The sequence below is a fragment of the Anoplolepis gracilipes genome, chromosome 14, assembly GCF_047496725.1.
Source record: "Anoplolepis gracilipes chromosome 14, ASM4749672v1, whole genome shotgun sequence".
NCBI lineage: Eukaryota > Metazoa > Arthropoda > Insecta > Hymenoptera > Formicidae > Anoplolepis > Anoplolepis gracilipes.
The window spans coordinates 6298781-6318197 of record NC_132983.1 but is presented as its reverse complement, the minus strand read 5'-3'; the positions used below and the strand labels follow the sequence as shown (position 1 = coordinate 6318197).

The following is a 19417-nucleotide window of genomic DNA, read 5'->3' as shown; positions in this document are numbered from 1 at the left end:
AAAAAATGTGTCAGACAAAAGTTGTAAGGTTTAAAAAGATGCATTCAACGATAATGTCTGAAACATTTTTTCCTAAAATGCATCGTTTATGAGATATTGGGTATATCCAGATTTTTGAGACACATCCCTGTATAGTGGAAAGGTTCAACTATATTTATTATCAATATGAGCTTATGGAGACAAAATAACATATAAAGTTAATTGATAAAACAAAAAATCTTTAAATTTTTATTTCTTTAGATATACAAAAACTTACATTTATAGGGAATAAGATCACAAATCAGAAATATAAATTAAAATAAACGTGTATTAAAATTAAAATAAACATAAATTAAAAAATTTATAAAAAAAAAAAAAAAACAAAGAAAAACATTAACAGTCAAATGTAACGTACGTCATTTCTCAATTATTGTCAATGACGTACAATGTTCTCTCTCTTTCTCTCTCTCTCTTACAAATTTCGCCAATATCACTTATTGATAGTTTTTGAGTAGTTCTCTTTGTTCTTAAATCAACACCAACTAATCCTACTATTGTATTGTCGCCATTGTTCGGTGAACTTTTTATATCGTTATTAGTAGAATTTGTGTTAATGACTTCTAAATCTTCTTCAGTAAATATTTTATCAATAAGATCCGATGGCAGATTTGTAGATTTTAAGCCTACTTTGGGATCTGTTCCGTACAAATTTTTATAGGGTGATCTTCCACTAATACGATGAAGTGATGTATTTTTCTGCCATTGTACAAAGTAACATCCCATCGACCAATGAGAAGTTTTATGCTCTTCCATCCAAATTCTTAACATTTGTTCGACATCTTGGTTTGCTCTTTCCGCAGAACCTTGACTTTGAGGATGCCTGGGTCGTCCATGTAAAATTTTACACTCTGGCCATAATAAAACCAACTCTTTAATTACCTCAACAGTAAATTCCCGTCCATTATCACTTCGCAAAATAATTGGAGCGCCTTGTTCAAGAAAAATCTTAAGTAATTCAAAAGCCACTTCTGCAGCTTGTTTTGTCTGCAATGGTCGCAAGTACAAAAATTTGGTAGAATGGTCTTGATAATTTAGGAGCCATTTGTATTTCCCATCAGCGCAAGATTGGAAATCAATTAAATCAACTTGTCCACTGACATTAAAATCCTTCGATTTTATGGGTTTTACCACCAAATTAGCATGTCTTTGTGTTTTTTTTAAATTGCAAGTCGAGCACAATTCTCCGTATATTTCAACAGCCAGTTTTGGAATATTACATTTCTTTTTTAAATTATGAAGTATTTTATCTCTTCCTCCATGCCCTGTTATTTTGTGTTGTTCATCAATTTGATCAAAAAATTCCTCAATTGGCGTAACATAAATAATATCATCCAGAGATTTTTGTTTTAAGATAACTTTTGATATGCCGGCTATTTCCAGGAGATCATATTTTCCGCCATAGTATTTCTCGTTACTTGACATTTTCCTAGTGTTGTTTTGATATTTTTTCTCTTGATAAGTTTTTAATATGTCAATTACTTCATTAATTTTTTGTAAGTTCCATGGTTTTTTAACTGTTTTATGGGCATATCTTTCATTCAGCCGCAAGTAATATTCTTCTTTATCCACCATATTGTCTATAAATAAGAAAAAGATTAGATTTTTAATCAAGATAAGTTAATGCAGCATAAACATAACTATCTAGTAAACACTAGTAAACAGTAACATATAATCAATGTTATAATTTATCACTCAACAATGAATAACTTTGCAATGTAACATATGTCTTGTATGTAAATTATAACATTTGATGTTGTTATTGTTAGCTAATGTTTACCGAATAGTTAATATACTTACAAAGTACGTTTGTCTTGCTTTTCAGATGATTTTTTATTGCGGCTGCAGTAATTTATGTTTTGACATAAAATGCAATTTCTTTATTTAAATAATTATTCTCTTCCAGTTTTCGATATTTCATATAATAATACCTGCATAATTACAAAGTAAGAATTACTTTATTGTTTACTGAAGAGGAATAAATAACAACAAAAGAAAAAAAACGTACTTACACGGCTTTAAAATTGAAGAAAACATGTCGCAGAACGACTGTAATATAACCTTATTATCTCCAGTTCTCGATATTTTACATGTAATAAACGATACGTGCAAAATAATTACAAAGTAAGAATAACTATTGTTTGCCGGTACTTATAGTACGTAATAATAAAAAAAAAAAGAAACGTACTTACATGACATTCAAATTGATGAATTTGAAGAGAACAGATGAACTTATCACCTCACATATCACGATCATAACAATCTTATACATCGATGCAGCCCGTGGAGTTCTCTCTCGCACTTGCGCATAGTGAGAGAGAACGCACGGTCACGACATCTGTCTTTTTCTACGTGCACATCTACCCCCACTCCTCAACGCTCGGTCTATACTTTTAAGTCTATGGATGCAGCACTACTTCGATCGATAAACTATATTTGCCTAACAGCGCTTCAGTCAAATAGCATTTGCTTAGGAAAATAGCATTTGACTAGGAAAATAGCATTGAAACATAAAAATAAACGGGCGAAAGCCACGTGGCCAGCCAGATAGCATTTTCCTACGACATATATATTTCTATTTTATATATATATATATATATATATATATATATATTATATTTGACATATGTCATTTTATTAATCAATTAAAATTATTTTTAAAAAGATAAAATAAAAAATATATAATTTTTAGTTTACGCAGAGATAATTTGACTGTGATAAATATTATCTTATAATATATTATCTTATAATATATATATATATATATATATTTTATTTTTACGATCGTATTTTATTCAAAGATATAATAAAATATATTTATCAAAAATATTACCAACGATCGGTAAGTTAAATCGCGTGAAAAAAGTCGGTAAACTAATTTTCTTACTTATCGACTGAAAATGGCGGGTACAATATCAATAATTTTGAGCGTCCTGTACGTTTACGTTCCTTTTGTCACATAACTGTCACAATCACACGTTACATCTAATTTTTAATCGATATGGATAGTGATTATTACTCCACCGTGTATACATGGTAAACATATAAACTGTGTACAAACAGTATGTCATATTTGATTTTGCGAACGAAAAAATTATAGTTCAAGGTTATCTTTACATTTTTGCAATTTTCCAAAATAATGTTTTTTTATTTTTAACGCCGTCGAATTCCTTGCGATACATTATTATAATTTGTAATTATAATTTATAAGTCAATTTTTTATGTATTTAATATATGTATACATGTGCGATGTGTATAAACACAATATATATTTTTATTTATTATTTGTATTTATTATTTTTATTTATTTATTTATTTGTACCATTAACTGTTTGCATCACTTTTTATGCTACTTTTTATTTGTATTATTTTTATATAGGTTTGAGAAATGTGGGATTATATCTAATATCAGGACACACCTGCGCCAAAACTTGGTGAACGCTTTGAAACACAAGGATCTGACTCTGTGTAAGAGTAGAGAGGCAAAATCAGCGAAACAGTATGTTTACGACATGTTAATAGCAGAGTATCTGTTTAGTCACAATTACTCCTTCACCTTGTCAATATTTGCCAGCGAAGTACCGCTCTTGGTAAACTTTTGTAACAACAGTGTACCACAATGCACCTCTAACGACAATGACAGAGGTAGTTGTGGCAATAAATTGCAGGGCGATTACATAGTACACACCCTGGAAACATTGGGCATTGATCCGAACAGGCCCGAGGGACAGTGTATTATATCAAATTACATGAATACCGAAGCACCGCTGTTGCTATCTATTCTAAGCTCCATAGCTTCGCTGGTGAGCAACACTCAGTCTTCGGTTAAAGATCCCTTGTGTAACAAGGAAACGCAAGCTAATTTAATTTTGGAAGCAAGCTTTGCAGAGGCAACAAAGATGCGTGCAGCGAAAAGGAAAATTATCCAACAAAAACAATTGTATGATGATGAATTGAAAACAAAGGAGAGCAAATTAAAGCAGCAGGCCTCCGTTATAAAAAATCAGCTTAGTTTGTTAAATACAAAAGTGGCAGAAGCTCAGGTAAAATATTTCCCTTCCATTACGTGCATATTTCTTTAATACAGAGATAGAGTTAAATATTTAAATATTAACAAAAAATCGATTTGTTTTTTTCATTAAAATTTATTAAAGATTATTAATTGTGACAACTTTTTGAGAAAAGATCTTAGTAGAAAATAATATGTAAATTATTAGTAATATATAAATATATAATTATTAGTAATAATAAATATAAATATATAAATATTTATTAATATATAAATTAATAGTAATATATAAATTTAATAATAAATATCTCTAGTAATATATAAATGTCTGTACTATTTTTTTTCTGTTTATATATTTAGAATTTAATGCAATCTTTGATACTGAAAGAAAAGCAGCTGAACGAACAGAAAGACAATAACGCACAATGCATCCTGCGGAAGGAGATAGAGCTGTCTATGAAACAAAATTTCTTAACGCAAGAAGCTAACAGGTACTAGTTATAAAAGTAAAAGAAAATTATTTTTCCAACTTATAAATATAATAAATGTAATAAATATAAATATTATATATATATATATACATATATATATAATATATACAAATATAATAAATGTTAATATTTCATATACGATTGCAATTTCTTATATTTTATTTCGAATAAATTAGCTATTTATTTGTGAAATTTATATCTTGGGTGAATGTTTTTTAGATTGCAAAGAGAACGGGATAGTTATAAGAAATTCGAAGGCGGTTTGAAGAAGCTGCAACGGGAGCTTGTGAAAATGCAGAAAGAGATGCCGCAAAATGCATCAAACCAGGGAACGCAGAGCAACGTCAGGGACATTCACGTGCAAACCGATCTGGAAGGTCGAGCGATAACGGACGAGTGTAGAATTCTGCAACAGGAGAAGCTGGAATTGACGAACCTCGTACAGGAGCAACGCTCGAAGATAGAGGAGATCACGTTTCGCAGCGTGCAGTTGGCACGCCAACTGGAGGAAGCACGTTCGATCGGCGTGAAAATACCGGTTTCCGTGACTCAAACTGTCAACGCGACAAACGTCAGCGAGAGCAGTTCCATGGAGGATATCCTGCACGACGCGAAGATGCGACTGAAACGCCTCGAAGAGGAGAGCATGAGAGCCGATAAACAATTTTCAAAGTTCATCAACTCCTCTTCGTAGCAGGAACCTTCTAAAATATTTGTGTAAAATTAATTAATTTATTTATTTATCGTTATTATATATGTATATGTTAAGTATATGCGCACGTTTGATAATATTGTATTGTGAATGCACTTGCGTGATCTCCGTCCATCCTCGAAGAAAATAAAAAAGACTGAAATGAGAGACATGTACCAAAAAATTATTCGGACATTTAGATAATTTTTATTTTATATAAAATTGGATGTTTTAAAACATTAATATACAAATTATTCACTATCTTTTTTTTTTGCTTTATTTCGAATCTACGTTCATTACATGCAACATCAAACATAGCATAAAAAATGTTAAGTCGAGCTCCCTTCGATTGTTGTACATCATCTTCGTTTTGGGTCTGAACTTCTTCTGGTGCACCTAAATTAAGGATCATACCGAGCATTTGTGCTTTTTCGTGCACAGGATAAATCATACAGTTATTGAGCAGTTAAGGACTTTTTTCGAAAAAAAGAAGATAATGAAAATTAAAGTTACAACAAAAAAAAAGAGAATATACTTAGAAGATTTGAAACATTTATATAAGTTAATTAATTAAGTGTTAAATTATTGCCAAAAATGTTATAATCATCTACAACCAACCAAAAAAGTGCAATTAATGAAAGCAAAACTTATATTTATTAGTAATGTCATATTTATAGACACATTGAAAATCTGTCCAATATAAAAGTGATAAAAATATAAAATAAAATCATCTGCAACTCAATAATTGTAGGATTCACTCTATGTACATGGTGCATAAGCCTCTATTTTAACACTTAATTAGTTGTCACGTTTAAATATCAAATTATGTGAATACTGGTCGTAAAATGATTTAATTGTAAAAAAAAAAAATATTGAAATATTATTTGTAATATTGATACATAATTCTGCGTTTAACATTGTATGGAAAAGGATATTGTTTGTCACGGCTTTCGCGTCCTTCGCGTTCGTGAGGGCGATCCTTTGCGTATGGAGATTTTTCCTGAAAATACATTCTTGAATGAATCTCTCGAATACCATGATTTCTTGCGACATTCAGGGATACTTGACATCTATATTTTCTTGTTTTTTTTTTGTTTTTTTTTCTAAAGCCGTCCGTTTCGTCCTTTTAACGTACTTGTAGTAGACATCTTTATCAACTATGAGAAGTCAAGTAATAGAAAGTTGTTAAGAAGGTAATGACTTGGTTCCTCATTCTTTTACGAAATAGATTAATTGATTATAAAGCACTACAAAAAAAAAATTTGACATGAGAAATCGTATGCGGACATAAAGTGTAATTATTTTTATCAAATGGTGCACATATAAAATTAAAAGTGTGCGTATTTCACGAGATATGAAAAAAGAATTGCGAGAAAATATATTTTTCTATGTACTCGAAGAATAAACTCGCAAATGCATTAGTATTTTGTTGCCTAACTCATTTTTATTAGCTGTATATTTCTTTTAATTTTATGTATCCCTTTTAAAGACTATATTCTCTTCTAAACTTAAAATAATAGTGTACATCTAGAAATAAATTGAGAAGTCTGAAAAAAAATCTAAGTTTTTTGTTGTAAAAAAAAAAAAAAAAAAAAAAAAACGCAAACTTTAAACTAGCATTCAGCAAATCAGAGTATATATACAGAGTGAGGAAAAAGTATGGAAACCCTGAAAAATATAAGCTTTACAGAAAAATGTTTCAGAAAAACAAAAGTTGTATGGTTTCGAGAAGGACATAAGATGGTGTCATTGACTTAAACAGTTGCTTGAAGGTCACCTTCTTAAATGGAACACCCTATTTTTAATTGCAAATTTTTGTAGCTTATCTCGAAAGCTTTCCAAAATATAATACAACTTCTTTTAATTAAGAATTTCCTGAGATTTTAAAGTTTGTTATGCTACTTTTTAATATAAAATATGAAATAAATAAAAAAAATGAATAGATTTTGCCTTAGATGGCTGGATTCTTCTTTGATCTTGTCTTAGATGCTTTTTCTGTAAAACATTTTTCGAACTTTTTCACGGTTTCATACTTTTTCCTCACCTTGTATATAATAGAAATTTCCAAATAAAAATAAAAAATTTAATTGTAAATATACAGTAACAGGAATAATATTGGTCATAGAAAGGATAGAAGAATTAATGAAATGATGAAATTAAGGTTTGCAAAATAGAAAATAAATACTCGATTACTAAGAAATTTAACTGTTACTATGGCGTTATAAAAGATGATTAATTATACTGACCTTACTGTAATGATGTTTCTCTCTATGTTCGGGAATGTCACCGTTCTGATGCGTACCTTTGGCTAACAAAAATATATGCATATTAAAATAAAAATATATCAATATATTTATTCTAAATGTTTTTTCTCATTTATAAAAAGCATACAAAAGCATGCTTTTAATATAATTTATAATATAATTTATAATGTAATTTTTAATATAAAAATATATTAAAAATAGTTTCATACCTCTCTCATCATCTTTTCTCCGCTTTTGTTCGGTAATTACCATAGATTCTTCCGTTCGATCCTGCATTATTATTAACTTGTTTAATACTATATATATGATGCTGATTTAAATTTTGTATATGTGATATGATTGTACAAAATAATTATATAAATAATTATATAAATAATTACCCTTTTCCGTCCTTGTTTCTTTTCCCTACGTTGCTCCTTCTGTTCATCACGCGTTTTTCCTTTGCTGGAGCGTTCTTTTTTATCCAGGACAGACTCCGTACGTCTCCCTTCCTGCTATATAAAATACAAATATTGCGTAAAGAAAGATGGAGAGATTATAACGTAATATAATATAATATAATATAAATTATATAATCACCTTCGGGATACTCTCTACTTTTCTTCTTTTTACATCTGAAATTGAGTATAAATTTATATTAAAATATATTGTGTTAATATATATGTACGAAAACAATTAAAAATATTTTTAAAGAATATTTATAATGACATTAAATAAATAGATAATTTCAATAATTTATAAATATATTCAGTATGTTTGATTGTTACATTAATTATAATACAAACCTCTCTCAGGACCTTCTTGCGTAGGTCCCGAACTAGCGCTACTATTTGACACACTGGAAAGATCTCGGTCTAAATTATCTATACCACTGCTATAATAATGCTCCTCCTAAAAATGTAAAATGTATATTAAAATTAATTGCACATTATAAATTAATTGGAAAAAAGTTAAATCTTGAATTGCGAGGCAAAAAATATATAATGATAAACATAAAATTTTAAATATATCTTTTTACACAAGTATGAATAACAATATATTAAAGTTCAATGTGTAGTCATTTTTAGTTTAAAAATGAATTGAATTGTCTATTTTATTTTGCAATTTTCTGATGGCTTATTTTATGAAAAGCATACAGCAAAATTACATTAATGCATACACCTACCTTATTATAATATTTACGATCTTTTTTTTCTAATCCCTCATCGTCCTTCATTTCTTCTTTCTTGACATATTTCTCTTTTGCTTCTAAGATGTCCTTGCTATCTTCTTTCTTCCTGAACTTTTCAGAGTTTTCACTATTCAAAGAATTCATATTGCTGTACAGTGAATGATTAAATTTTAGAAAATGTTCAGTTTCAATGTTTATGAGATATTTTTATGTACAACTATTTTTTAATAATTTATTTCTCTTCTGAGACTGAGATAAATAAAATCATTGATCAAGGCAAAGAGTGTGCAAGGCTGAGAGACTAGATTTAATATATTAAATATTTGTAAAATATATATAAAACAAATTAAATATATTATAAATATACTATATATTAAATATTTGCAAAATAAATAAGCCCTCTAGAAGACATGATATTATAAATGTATTATATAATGATACACGATTGGTGTGTATTGGAGGTGTGTATTAAACTTCCCGATAAATATATTTTGTAAATATATTTTTATGCATATATTCTAAATGTATTGTACTTACTGATGCGTTTGATTGGACGAACTTCGTTTTTCTCGTTGTTCCTTATTTTCCTTTTCTGGCCGAGTATCTCCATTATTTTCTTTGGCTGCTACTCCATTGCTAACTTTTTCGTTTGTATCATTATTCGCAGTATCTGCTGTTTTTCCAGTCTGTAAAAATAAATATAATCAGTTGGTTCTCTCAAACCGTTTTACAATTTCTTAGAAATAATTTAACCTATTAAAAATTAAAAAGAAAAAAAAACATTTCTTTCAATATTTTTCTTAAAACACTTTAAAATAATTTCAGCAATTTCAGAAAATATTTTTTATACATAGTTTATAAATTTTCCATTTTTGAATATATAAAAAAAAATTTTTTTACATTTTTATTGTCTGTAGTAAAAACATGATTTACAGATAAAATATGAAACAGTAAACTAATAAAAAAAAACAAATTATAAATTTCTGATACTTGATGTTCTATGCCAAATAAATTACTCATCGAGAATATGACCTTATCGCCCACATGATGAAAATCCGATTCGCGTATCATATTGGGAGTTTTAGCCTTCAGTTGTCCGCTGTACGATGTAGCCAGAACATGCAAGTCCTGGCGCTGGCCACGTTCTTCTTCTCTCACCTTCTCTACTTTTCGCTCAAGGATCTGAGAGAGTTTCGCCAAGACAGGAAAATGTGGCAATATCTTGATCAATATTATCAAAGAATTCCTTATTTGCACATAATCCTTGGAATCTAGACACACTACAATAGCCTGTTAAAAAGAAAAGAAGAAAGAAACATTAAATTATAGAAACTAAATTAAACAAATAGTATTTCTTCGTACGAAAGATAAGCGTGTTTGTGATATTATGTATTTCTAAAATTGCACCTTTGTAATTTTGTAATGCCACTTGTGACACACGTGTCTGTAATTTTCAAATCCGACCATATCGTTCGCTTCGGAAAATTGATTGCTCACGCGAAACTTGGTCACGAATCCGGGATAATTGCTGCATTCCTGTGGCAAAAAAATATATTCAAATTAATAGGAGACAGGTACATATCTTAAAATATTTATATAAATATATATAATTAAATATTTATATATAAATATATAAAATATTTATATATTTATAAAAAAATGTAACTGTCTTTAAAAAAAAATAATAATAATAAATAACTTTTCAAGTCTTACCTTATCAAATATGGCTTTCTCGGAATGCCATCTCATCACAGTCTCCAGCATGGCGCACAAAAACCTGCCATATCGATTAGCTTCGTTCTCTGTGCACGAAGTAACTGAATACGTAATATCACAGAAAAGCTGGAAATAATTTATTGTAAGAAAATAAAATAAAATTTGACAAAGTACAAACTTGTGTTGCAATGTCTTGGAAAATTATATATCTCAAAAGAAATTGTATGCAATAATTTTCCAGAATAATTTACACGCCAATAAGATATCATAATCATTAATGCTAGAAAGGAGCGACTTACACGATCGTAGCAAAGCAGGGTCGAAAAATTTGCAGTCTTCAGGGAGTGGATGGTATGTACAAATTTTGCACAGTACATGGCGTCCACAGTTGTGAATGTACACCGCGGAAATAGGCACAACTGCAGAAATTGCGTTATCGTCTCGTTCTTCGCAGACTTGGCGCTTCGTGATAAAAACCATGTATCCTTTTCTTGTCTACAGGTCAATAAAAATCGAATAATTATTATTAGACAATTATTACAAATATATTTATCCATATAGGACGCGATATGTATGATAAATAATTATAAATATTTCCATTATTTATTTTTTTGAAATTATATAAATATTTTATACATATTTTATTTATATATTAAAGGAAAAAAATCATAAACTATATTCGACATATTATTAAAGAAATAGAGTAAATATTTTATTTAATATTTATGATAAATAAAAAAATAAATATATTTGTAACACAATAGTTTGTAAATATTTCTCAATATCTTTGCAAATATTTCTCAAATATTTGCAAAGATATTGATGATAAATCTATATGATGTTTAATATTTATTTTTTTAAATATTATATAAATATTTTATACACATTAAGGAGAAAAAAATTATAAAAACTGTATTCGACATGTTATTAAACAAGGAGATTTAATATTTTATGTAATATTTGTAATAAGTAAAAAAATAAATATTTGTAACAATATTTTATAAATATTTCTCAAATATTTTCCAAGATATTTATGATAAATCTATTTAATCTAAGTTCAATCTAAGATTACAAAAATATTTATGAAATATTTTGGTAAAATATTTATAAAATATTTAAATAATTATTATAAAATATATATTTCGTATATATTTTATAAATATTGTATGCTGTCTGGAATATATATATATATTTATATCAGATAATATTATTATATATTATAAAAATTGTATATGCAGCGATATTTTACCTCAGGTACGCAAAAACTTTTTCAACATGTTCCTCTTGCTTTTTCTTTTCATCCTGTAGTTTCTCAATAAGAGTAGTATACCTTTCCTGTTCCTTTTTCCCTTTACTTATATTCTAAAAACCAGCGTGTCACTCTCAATTTAAATTAAGAATAAGAAAGTTTTTTCTCAAGTTTAAAACGAATTATATTTTTGCCACATATTATACTGTAATCAATGTAATGATGCTAAATTTGTTACCATATCTTTGGAATCGGCCGTCTGTGCCGCGAGTTGCTTCAACTTGCTGATCTCCCTTTGATAGCTTTCCACTGGCACGTACAAATCATACATCGATAGGGACCAAAACGTGACTAAGAATTGGGGTGATATGTCCTCCCATACTTTCAGAGGATGCAACGGCCTGACTGACTGGGCGACGGGTGCCATAACAGTTTGCGCAGCTTCCGCATATTTCAATTGCTTCATAGCCGTGGACATTTTCTTGTAATTTGGATCGGCTTTACGAAGGGCGTCATATTTTATCTTCAAAATCAAGATCATAGAATGCATAAAAATACACGTTAAATTGTCAAATAAAATATAAACAACATTTAATTAGTTTTTGGAATAAAATTCAGAAAAATAGTTTATTTAATCAATTATTGGGCCATGATTGAGACTATTAAATCAAGGTAAATTGAAAAGTTTATAAAAAAAAGTCTATTTAAAAAATTAATTATTTATATATTAAAATTATTTCAAAAGATAAATTATTAATTTTAAGATTTTGAATAAATTTAAAAATAATTATTTTAATCTATTTAAAAATGAAAAAAATGGTACTCGCTTACATTTATAGCATGTGCAAACATTGGCCTCGCCAGAAAAAATGCAACATCCGAGTGTATGTGATTATCCTGGAGCATAGAATGAATCGAAGGCAGTCGCTCTACATACTCGTCCACCGTCATAGTCGAACCCAGAAACGTTCCAAATTGCACCAATGTATCTTGACACTGATCATACAACTTGCCTGTGAAAGATATAAATAAAATAAAATAATTAAGAAAAAGAGAGAGAGAGAGAGAGAAAAATGATACAAGTTTTTAAATATTTATTTATTTATTTTTGTTATTTTTAATTTTTTATTTTATTATTAGAGCAAAAAATAATAGAACAATTTTTTATTATTATTTTTATTATTTTTACATTATTTTACTTACCAACAAGTTTTAGATGAGATTTGTCCGTCTCTCTGTAAACGACACAGTGTTTCTGCTGTGCCATTAACAAGCATAGGGCGACGGCGAGATCGTGCTCGGCGAGAGCTTCCTTTAAACGCTGCGAGGATTTTTTCGTGTTGCGGACTTGACTGAAGTAACCGGCCTTCAGGATAATATTTTCACGATTAATCAAAATCATTTTGCATGCAATATTATATGTATTAGAACAGTGCCAAGATTTACCTCATTTTTTAACAAATCACCACCTGCCATGGCATCTAATTGGTCAGATGTCATTTCTTCGGCTGCCTCGATACCAGCCATCTTTTGTACTATCTCTTTCAATATCAGCAGATCTAGGCTGGAACCAGATTTTAGAGTGTAATGATAAATTGGTTTAAAATAATTAAAAGAATTATCACAATATTTTGTGCGTGCGTTTTAATTATGTAGAAAAAACATACCTCTTTTGAGCTTTAAGTTGATTCGCTACGTACTGTAATAATCCTGTTAATTCGATGTTATATTTCTTAAATATCGCTCCGCAAAAGGAAGCTAAAGATTGCAACCATAAGGATATACTGGTGCCGTCGTGTTTAAATCTGTCCCGGTCCGCACCCGCTAATGCTTCCACGAGACAGTATCCTAGTACGTCGTATGAAATATTTGTCAAGTATTTTAGGGAATCTACCACAGGTCCTGAAACAAATACATAATATATGTTATGGTCGGTTTTTTCTTTTTTAATAAAATTTATGATTCTATCAGGTTCCTTCCTGATAAAAAAATTTCCTAATTTTCTAGAATTTTGCATAATACATAATAAATTTATGAAGAATTCTTAAAAAATAATATCAAATTTATTCAGAATTTTTAATATTTAAAATAAATTATAAAATAAGAAATCTTAGAATATTTTACATTTATATATATATGAGATATTTTTACAAAATTTATTTATGATAAAAATATAAAATATCCTGCATTATATATATATATACATTACTGAAAATATTTATATGAAATTTTAATGTGTTCCATTTAATATAATATTTCTGAAAAATCTACAACTTATTAGCTTTTATATTTGCTCTGTCTTTGAGTACATTTCATTATTTGATACAAATTAACACAAGTGTCATTTTATCTTTATTTTCTACTAATCACTATCCAGAATATTGAAAACAAAAATAGAATGAAATGTATTGATTTAACATGTCATTCTATCTTGACTCGATATTCAATGAAAAATAAAGATAAAATGACTCTTTTATTCTTGTATTGCTAAATGAAATGTATTCAAAGACAGAAAAATAAAAGGTGATAAATCGTGGATTTCTCAGATTGTAAAGATATTTCAGATATTTTCAGAGATACTAATTTGAAAAATTACAAAAAATAATGTAAATTTATATTTATAAATTTTCAGACTCCTTTTCTGAAAAGTGTATAAATTTTCGTATAGAAAATCTGAAAATGTTCTAAAAAAGTTTTAAAATTTTTACAGAAAATTTGAAAGTTTTTGTGAGAGAAATTCTGAGAATAATTTTCACCAAGACTATATACGTACCTATAAGGTTGTCGTACAATTGAATCTGTATGAGAACGTAATCGAACAGTACACCCGGCGAGGAATGCGTGAGTTTGCCTATCGATCGGCCGACTGGTTTAATCGTCTCCTTGCTCACACGCTTCATAATTGACTTGATCTTCTTCTGGGCGTCCGCCCGTTTCCGCAGCAGTGCCGCGTGCTGCAACGGGGTGTCGTTCTTCCAGCGCGCGTAGAGACAGTAGCGATTCTGATAGGGATAATACTTGAGAATATTCCAGAGTTCCTCGGCGACGCAACAGTTGCAGTCCATAAAGGAGAGCGAGGGTAGCAGCGCGACGTCGAGGATCGTCAATACGTCGTAATACAAATTGCAATTTTTGTTCACGGGCTGCTTGCCCGCATCGAGCGAGCAGTGCTTGATGGCGGTATGACACAGCCTCATCACTTTGTACATTAGAATGGGATCGTGGTGTAGATTCGGTCCGAGCACGATCAACATCGGCAACAGGTGCTCGTGAATGTCCTCCAGATTGTGTATCAGGGGCGGTGCGAGAGCGCTCTTCAAGGGTGGCACTTTGCGACCTGGCAATTTCGGGGAAACGATGCAATGCCTGAAAGAATTTGGAAATCTCGTGACTCGGCAGAAAAAAAGTCTAATAGAGCATGAGTAAAGTAGCTATCGTTAAAAGCGATATTATTTTATATAATAATTATTTTATATAATAATCTTATATAATTAGAAAATAAATTATAATTATATATAAAATAAAATTAATTTTATATAATATAATAATAATATAATGTATAATAAAATTTTATAAAATATAATTTATATAATTTCATATAATTTTATATAATTATTACATAATTATTAGCATAGCGTGGAGTTTTTACGCTCAACTATATTCTTTCTACAAATTGTCTTAAAAAATATGTATATAAGAAAAAAATAGTAATAACTTACTTCCTATACACTGGTTCAATAAGAGCTTGAATCATTTTGCACAACGCTAAAGCTATGGGACGTTGATCTGTGAAACAGTAGTCTGGCAAACGATTGAATAAGCTTTGTGCCACTTCCCAAGCTCCGATTTCCAGAAGGGCTTGGCATAATGCAAATTTTTGATTGTTCACATACTTGTCCTTTAAAATGAAAAAGAAATTATGTAAATTATTAATTAAACACATAATTGATTTTAAAAAAATATAATTTTTACAAAACATTAGTTAATAATTAACAGATAAATCATTGGTTAACAAATTTAGTTTAGCAAATCGTTAATTGAAAAGTTGAAACTTATTATCTGTGAATATTTGTAATATAAAAATGTATATGAAACTTAATTTTTATCAGTTTTAAAATAGAATCACATATTTTAATTTAAATTAAACTAAAACTCAAGATTCTGACTTCAAATTAGGTTTTTCATAGATTTGCAATTTTGAAAAAAAGTTTAATTATAGAGAAATTAGTACATTAATAATTAAATTTTGTGTAAAGAAACTTTTAGAGAACTCTTGGAAAACTCTCTTCATTAAATAATAATCAGCTAAACTCAAAATTGTGAAACAATGAGAAATTAATAAAAAAAAATTTCTTTGCGTGCTACTTGTGCATTGTCCTTCTCTTCCACAACGTCCTCCTTGTCCTTTGTTGAGATCACGCTTAATTTTCGCACATATTCCTTGGCCTGCTTCATCGCCTGTTCGTGATCTGATATAATAGTCTTGTCGTCTGGCACCAGCCAAGGTAATATGTCGTCCAATTTAATCACGCTATGCTGCAGCATAAGCGCGGTGACTTTCTGCAGCGAGAATGGCGTGGCGTTGACGGTGGAGCAGTACTTGAACCCTAACACCTCGCAAAGTACCTGTTGATCACTCATGTACGAGCGTATTAAGGGAATAAATAGAGCATCGTCTTCCGGTCGGTTTTCAAAAGTTTCTAGCACGATGTCGAGTACTCTATTGGGATCAAGGTTAAAATAGCCTGGAAGGAGACAATCACATCTTTCGATTAAGTTCTCTTGCAATTTTTTGTAATACAGCAATTTTTGAAAAAACAGCGATTAATTTTATGTGACCAAAGAATTGAAGGATAATTCATACCGATAAGAGACTTAACAATTTCCAGTGTCGAGGCTACATCATTGCCTGGACATTCTTGATTTAATTCTACAATGAGCTTGGAGTAACCCTCGCTCTCTTCACGAAATAAATTAAACTTTCTCTGCTTATAACTGCAAAAAGATGAAGGATGAAATCACTTTTAATTCTCGTCTATGCCACAAAAATAATTTTATACCGAATTTCTTTTATAATACTCACTATAATTTTGTCTTCACTTTTATAAACTTTGTTTGAAAATTTTTGTTTTTTAACGTTCCTACATCTTGCAAAGTTTCAATCTCTAAACGTTCTTTCAATATTCTATCAGTCAAAAACTGTGAAAAACAAAGGAAACAGAAGAAGTTGAGGTAGTATATCAGAACTTTTTGTTAAAAAAATAATCCTATTTTAAAAACTGTGGTATATATATATATATCTTTTATGATATTTTTTACTTTTCAATAATTTTATGGTATTTTTAAATTAAGAAGATATAAAAATATATACATACCTTTTCAGTTTCTTTCACAATATAATAAAAATTGTTCCTTTCTTCATTATGTGCTTCCGCATCGATTAAAGTGAATATATCTACTATTGCAGATGGTATTGCACCATCAAAATTCTACAAATAAATTTTACAAGTTAATATTATTACAATTTCATCTTACTGTTTCATTTTGATAATTTTTTATAAAGCTTAAGATTAAGTAAAAAGAACTTTTGTCATACCGTAAGTTCACCTAATGTCTGTACTACACTGTCCTTTTTTACATTCCCATGGGTTCCATTCGATATTAATTCGTATAATCCGCGCTTCCATTCTATAATAAGAAAGATAACATTCTTTTTATCAAGGATGCAATTATATATAAAATCAGGTACAATATCTGAATCTAATGCATATATGGAAAAATAGTGATATAAAAAGAAGATTAGACAAAGAAAAAATTATGATAAAAATTTAAAACAAGCATATTATGTACGTCTTATCTTAATTCATTCTTTATCCATTTTCTCTTTGCAAATTTTGTATTAAAAAAATTTATCATTGTATTATTCTAGAACTATGATGTATAAAATTATTATATAGTATATATTTTATAATTTATATATTTATATGTAATAATTTTATTGTACAATAAATATATAATATATATTGCATAATTTCAATTTTATATATATATATATATATATAAAATTGAAATTATTATATATATATAATATATATTTTATATATTTATTATATTATAAGAAAAAATTATTATACAATATATATTTTATATATATATATATATATATATATATATAAAATTAAAAAAAATTAAAAATATATAAAGAGAATAAAAAAACAAATTTGCATCAAGATTATAGATATTTTCAAAGAATTGTCCTCATATACATTTCAATTCAAAATATATAAAATACTCATAAAGAGTGAAATAAAAAAAGAAAGAGAGAGCTGCTAATATTATCAGAAAATTTCAAAAATATATAAAATTTTGAAACAAGATAACATATACGTTTAGGGATGAGGTAGGAAGCGTATTTAATGTTTACTCCGAAGAGGCAACAATGGTGTGCGTGCTTAAGTGTTTTTAACGAAGGTTGCCCGAAAAATGCATTACCTGGTACGTTGCCTTCCTTAAATTTGTGCTTGATTAGCTTGAGGCTGCAAACATGCGTGAATTGACAAGATTAAGTCTTCAGTAGAGAGCGATTTAACAGGAGTAGATAAGTGTGTTTTTCGCGAACAACACCAGCAATGCACTCGTGTCGATCGCGTCGACCAGGCGACGCGCCAACAACACCACTTACAAATCGTTTCTTCCGTGTTTATCCCATGACTTCCATAATTCTGTGTGCCATACTTTGCTGGCCATATTTAGCGCTCTGGTCCGTTTTTTCTTTTCTTTTTTTTTAATAAAAAGGAGCTCCGAGCGTCAATCAAAAACTCAGGAATCATAAACGATCAACTCGACATCGCAGGTTAATGTGTGATGAGATGTATCTCTCTCCCTCTCCTCTCTCTCTCTCTCTTTCTCTCTCTCTCCCACTTCGATTCACCGAAAGCGTTCTCGAAGCTATCACCTATCGCAATCTCGAAGACTCGATCGAGGATTGCGTTCGAAAACTCATTCAGAAAGAGCTTTACAGCAAGAAACTACAGGTAGATGTCATACGATTGGCTGTTGACTAGGGAATTTTTATAGTCCCGAAAATATTTCCATTTGACAGCCAATCATATGGCATTGTGTTTATGTGTGTTCCTTCTGGAGTCTTTTCAGAAATCTCACTTGTGAGGTAGAATAATGTTTAATTGACCAATCAAAGTAAAAAAAGTAAAGATTTCTTTATCCTGATTGGTCAATTTAACAGTATCTTTTTACATGGATAAAATTTCTGAAAGCATTCCTAGAGGAAATAGTGTTTGATTGGCAAATCGGAACAAAGATTTCCTTTACACGATGGCCAATTAGATTCTTAGGCCGGAACACACAAAAAAACTTAAACCATAAAGGTGCCTTTTCATGCTGACGCTCGACGCTCATTTTCTGCGTCAAAAGACATCACGTGACCAAAAATACAAATACCAATTCGTCAATTTTGATCACGTAATCTGTTTTGACGCCAAAAATGAGCGTCGAGCGTCAGCATGAAAAGGCACCTTAAGACTTAAAGCATAAGCGAATGGACCAATCACGGCCGAGACCTTAAGCAGCCATTATAAAACGTCAACAGCGCTGAAAATTCTGTATGGTTGAAATTGGGCGCGTTCAGCAGAAATAGCAAATCAGCGAGCGCTTAGTGATTTTTTATTGTGATTGGTTTCTGCACTTAGATCCAACGAAGATCTAAATCTGATTTGCTTTCTCTGCTGAACGCAGCCATTGTTACTTTTTAAGTCTTAAACCCATATCACACT

At 29.4% G+C, this 19417-nt stretch overlaps 3 protein-coding genes across 9 annotated transcripts; 1 reads left to right on the top strand and 2 right to left on the bottom strand.

Annotated features, from left to right (window-relative positions):
- Positions 1 to 317: 317 nt before the first annotated feature.
- Positions 318 to 2373, bottom strand: LOC140673124 (KRAB-A domain-containing protein 2-like). 3 transcript variants are annotated; one of them, XM_072905788.1, is made up of 4 exons: positions 2229 to 2373; positions 2049 to 2085; positions 1837 to 1967; positions 318 to 1616 (listed from the first exon to the last, which is right to left on the bottom strand). In XM_072905788.1, the coding sequence occupies exon 4, from the start codon at positions 1609 to 1611 to the stop codon at positions 403 to 405; it is 1209 nt and encodes a 402-aa protein (XP_072761889.1). In that variant the 5' UTR covers positions 1612 to 1616; positions 1837 to 1967; positions 2049 to 2085; positions 2229 to 2373; the 3' UTR covers positions 318 to 402. The 3 variants fall into 3 exon arrangements, with proteins under 3 accessions (XP_072761889.1, XP_072761892.1, XP_072761891.1); XM_072905791.1 differs by having other exon boundaries at positions 2049 to 2113; positions 2229 to 2354; XM_072905790.1 differs by having other exon boundaries at positions 2049 to 2113; positions 2225 to 2353.
- Positions 2374 to 2937: 564 nt separating this feature from the next.
- On the top strand, positions 2938 to 6651 carry LOC140673121 (uncharacterized). 3 transcript variants are annotated; one of them, XM_072905783.1, is made up of 4 exons: positions 2938 to 3072; positions 3416 to 4079; positions 4406 to 4536; positions 4756 to 6651. In XM_072905783.1, the coding sequence occupies exons 1-4, from the start codon at positions 3038 to 3040 to the stop codon at positions 5228 to 5230; spliced, it is 1305 nt and encodes a 434-aa protein (XP_072761884.1). In that variant the 5' UTR covers positions 2938 to 3037; the 3' UTR covers positions 5231 to 6651. The 3 variants fall into 3 exon arrangements, with proteins under 3 accessions (XP_072761884.1, XP_072761886.1, XP_072761885.1); XM_072905785.1 differs by having other exon boundaries at positions 3035 to 3142; XM_072905784.1 differs by lacking the exon at positions 2938 to 3072 and adding an exon at positions 3093 to 3229.
- Tho2 (THO complex subunit 2-like protein) lies at positions 5412 to 18510 on the bottom strand. 3 transcript variants are annotated; one of them, XM_072905782.1, is made up of 28 exons: positions 18310 to 18510; positions 18120 to 18163; positions 17224 to 17315; positions 17003 to 17116; positions 16711 to 16826; positions 16492 to 16622; positions 15993 to 16372; positions 15347 to 15525; positions 14401 to 14993; positions 13295 to 13529; positions 13074 to 13191; positions 12831 to 12993; positions 12459 to 12640; positions 11866 to 12150; positions 11628 to 11740; positions 10678 to 10873; positions 10376 to 10504; positions 10070 to 10198; positions 9695 to 9952; positions 9200 to 9348; positions 8657 to 8789; positions 8277 to 8382; positions 8071 to 8105; positions 7872 to 7985; positions 7701 to 7761; positions 7474 to 7535; positions 6163 to 6227; positions 5412 to 5660 (listed from the first exon to the last, which is right to left on the bottom strand). In XM_072905782.1, exons 1-28 carry the CDS (start codon positions 18372 to 18374, stop codon positions 5636 to 5638), a joined length of 4272 nt encoding a protein of 1423 aa, XP_072761883.1. In that variant the 5' UTR covers positions 18375 to 18510; the 3' UTR covers positions 5412 to 5635. The 3 variants fall into 3 exon arrangements, with proteins under 3 accessions (XP_072761883.1, XP_072761881.1, XP_072761882.1); XM_072905780.1 differs by having other exon boundaries at positions 5412 to 5617; XM_072905781.1 differs by having other exon boundaries at positions 5412 to 5617; positions 7872 to 7982.
- Between the last annotated feature and the right edge of the window lie 907 nt (positions 18511 to 19417).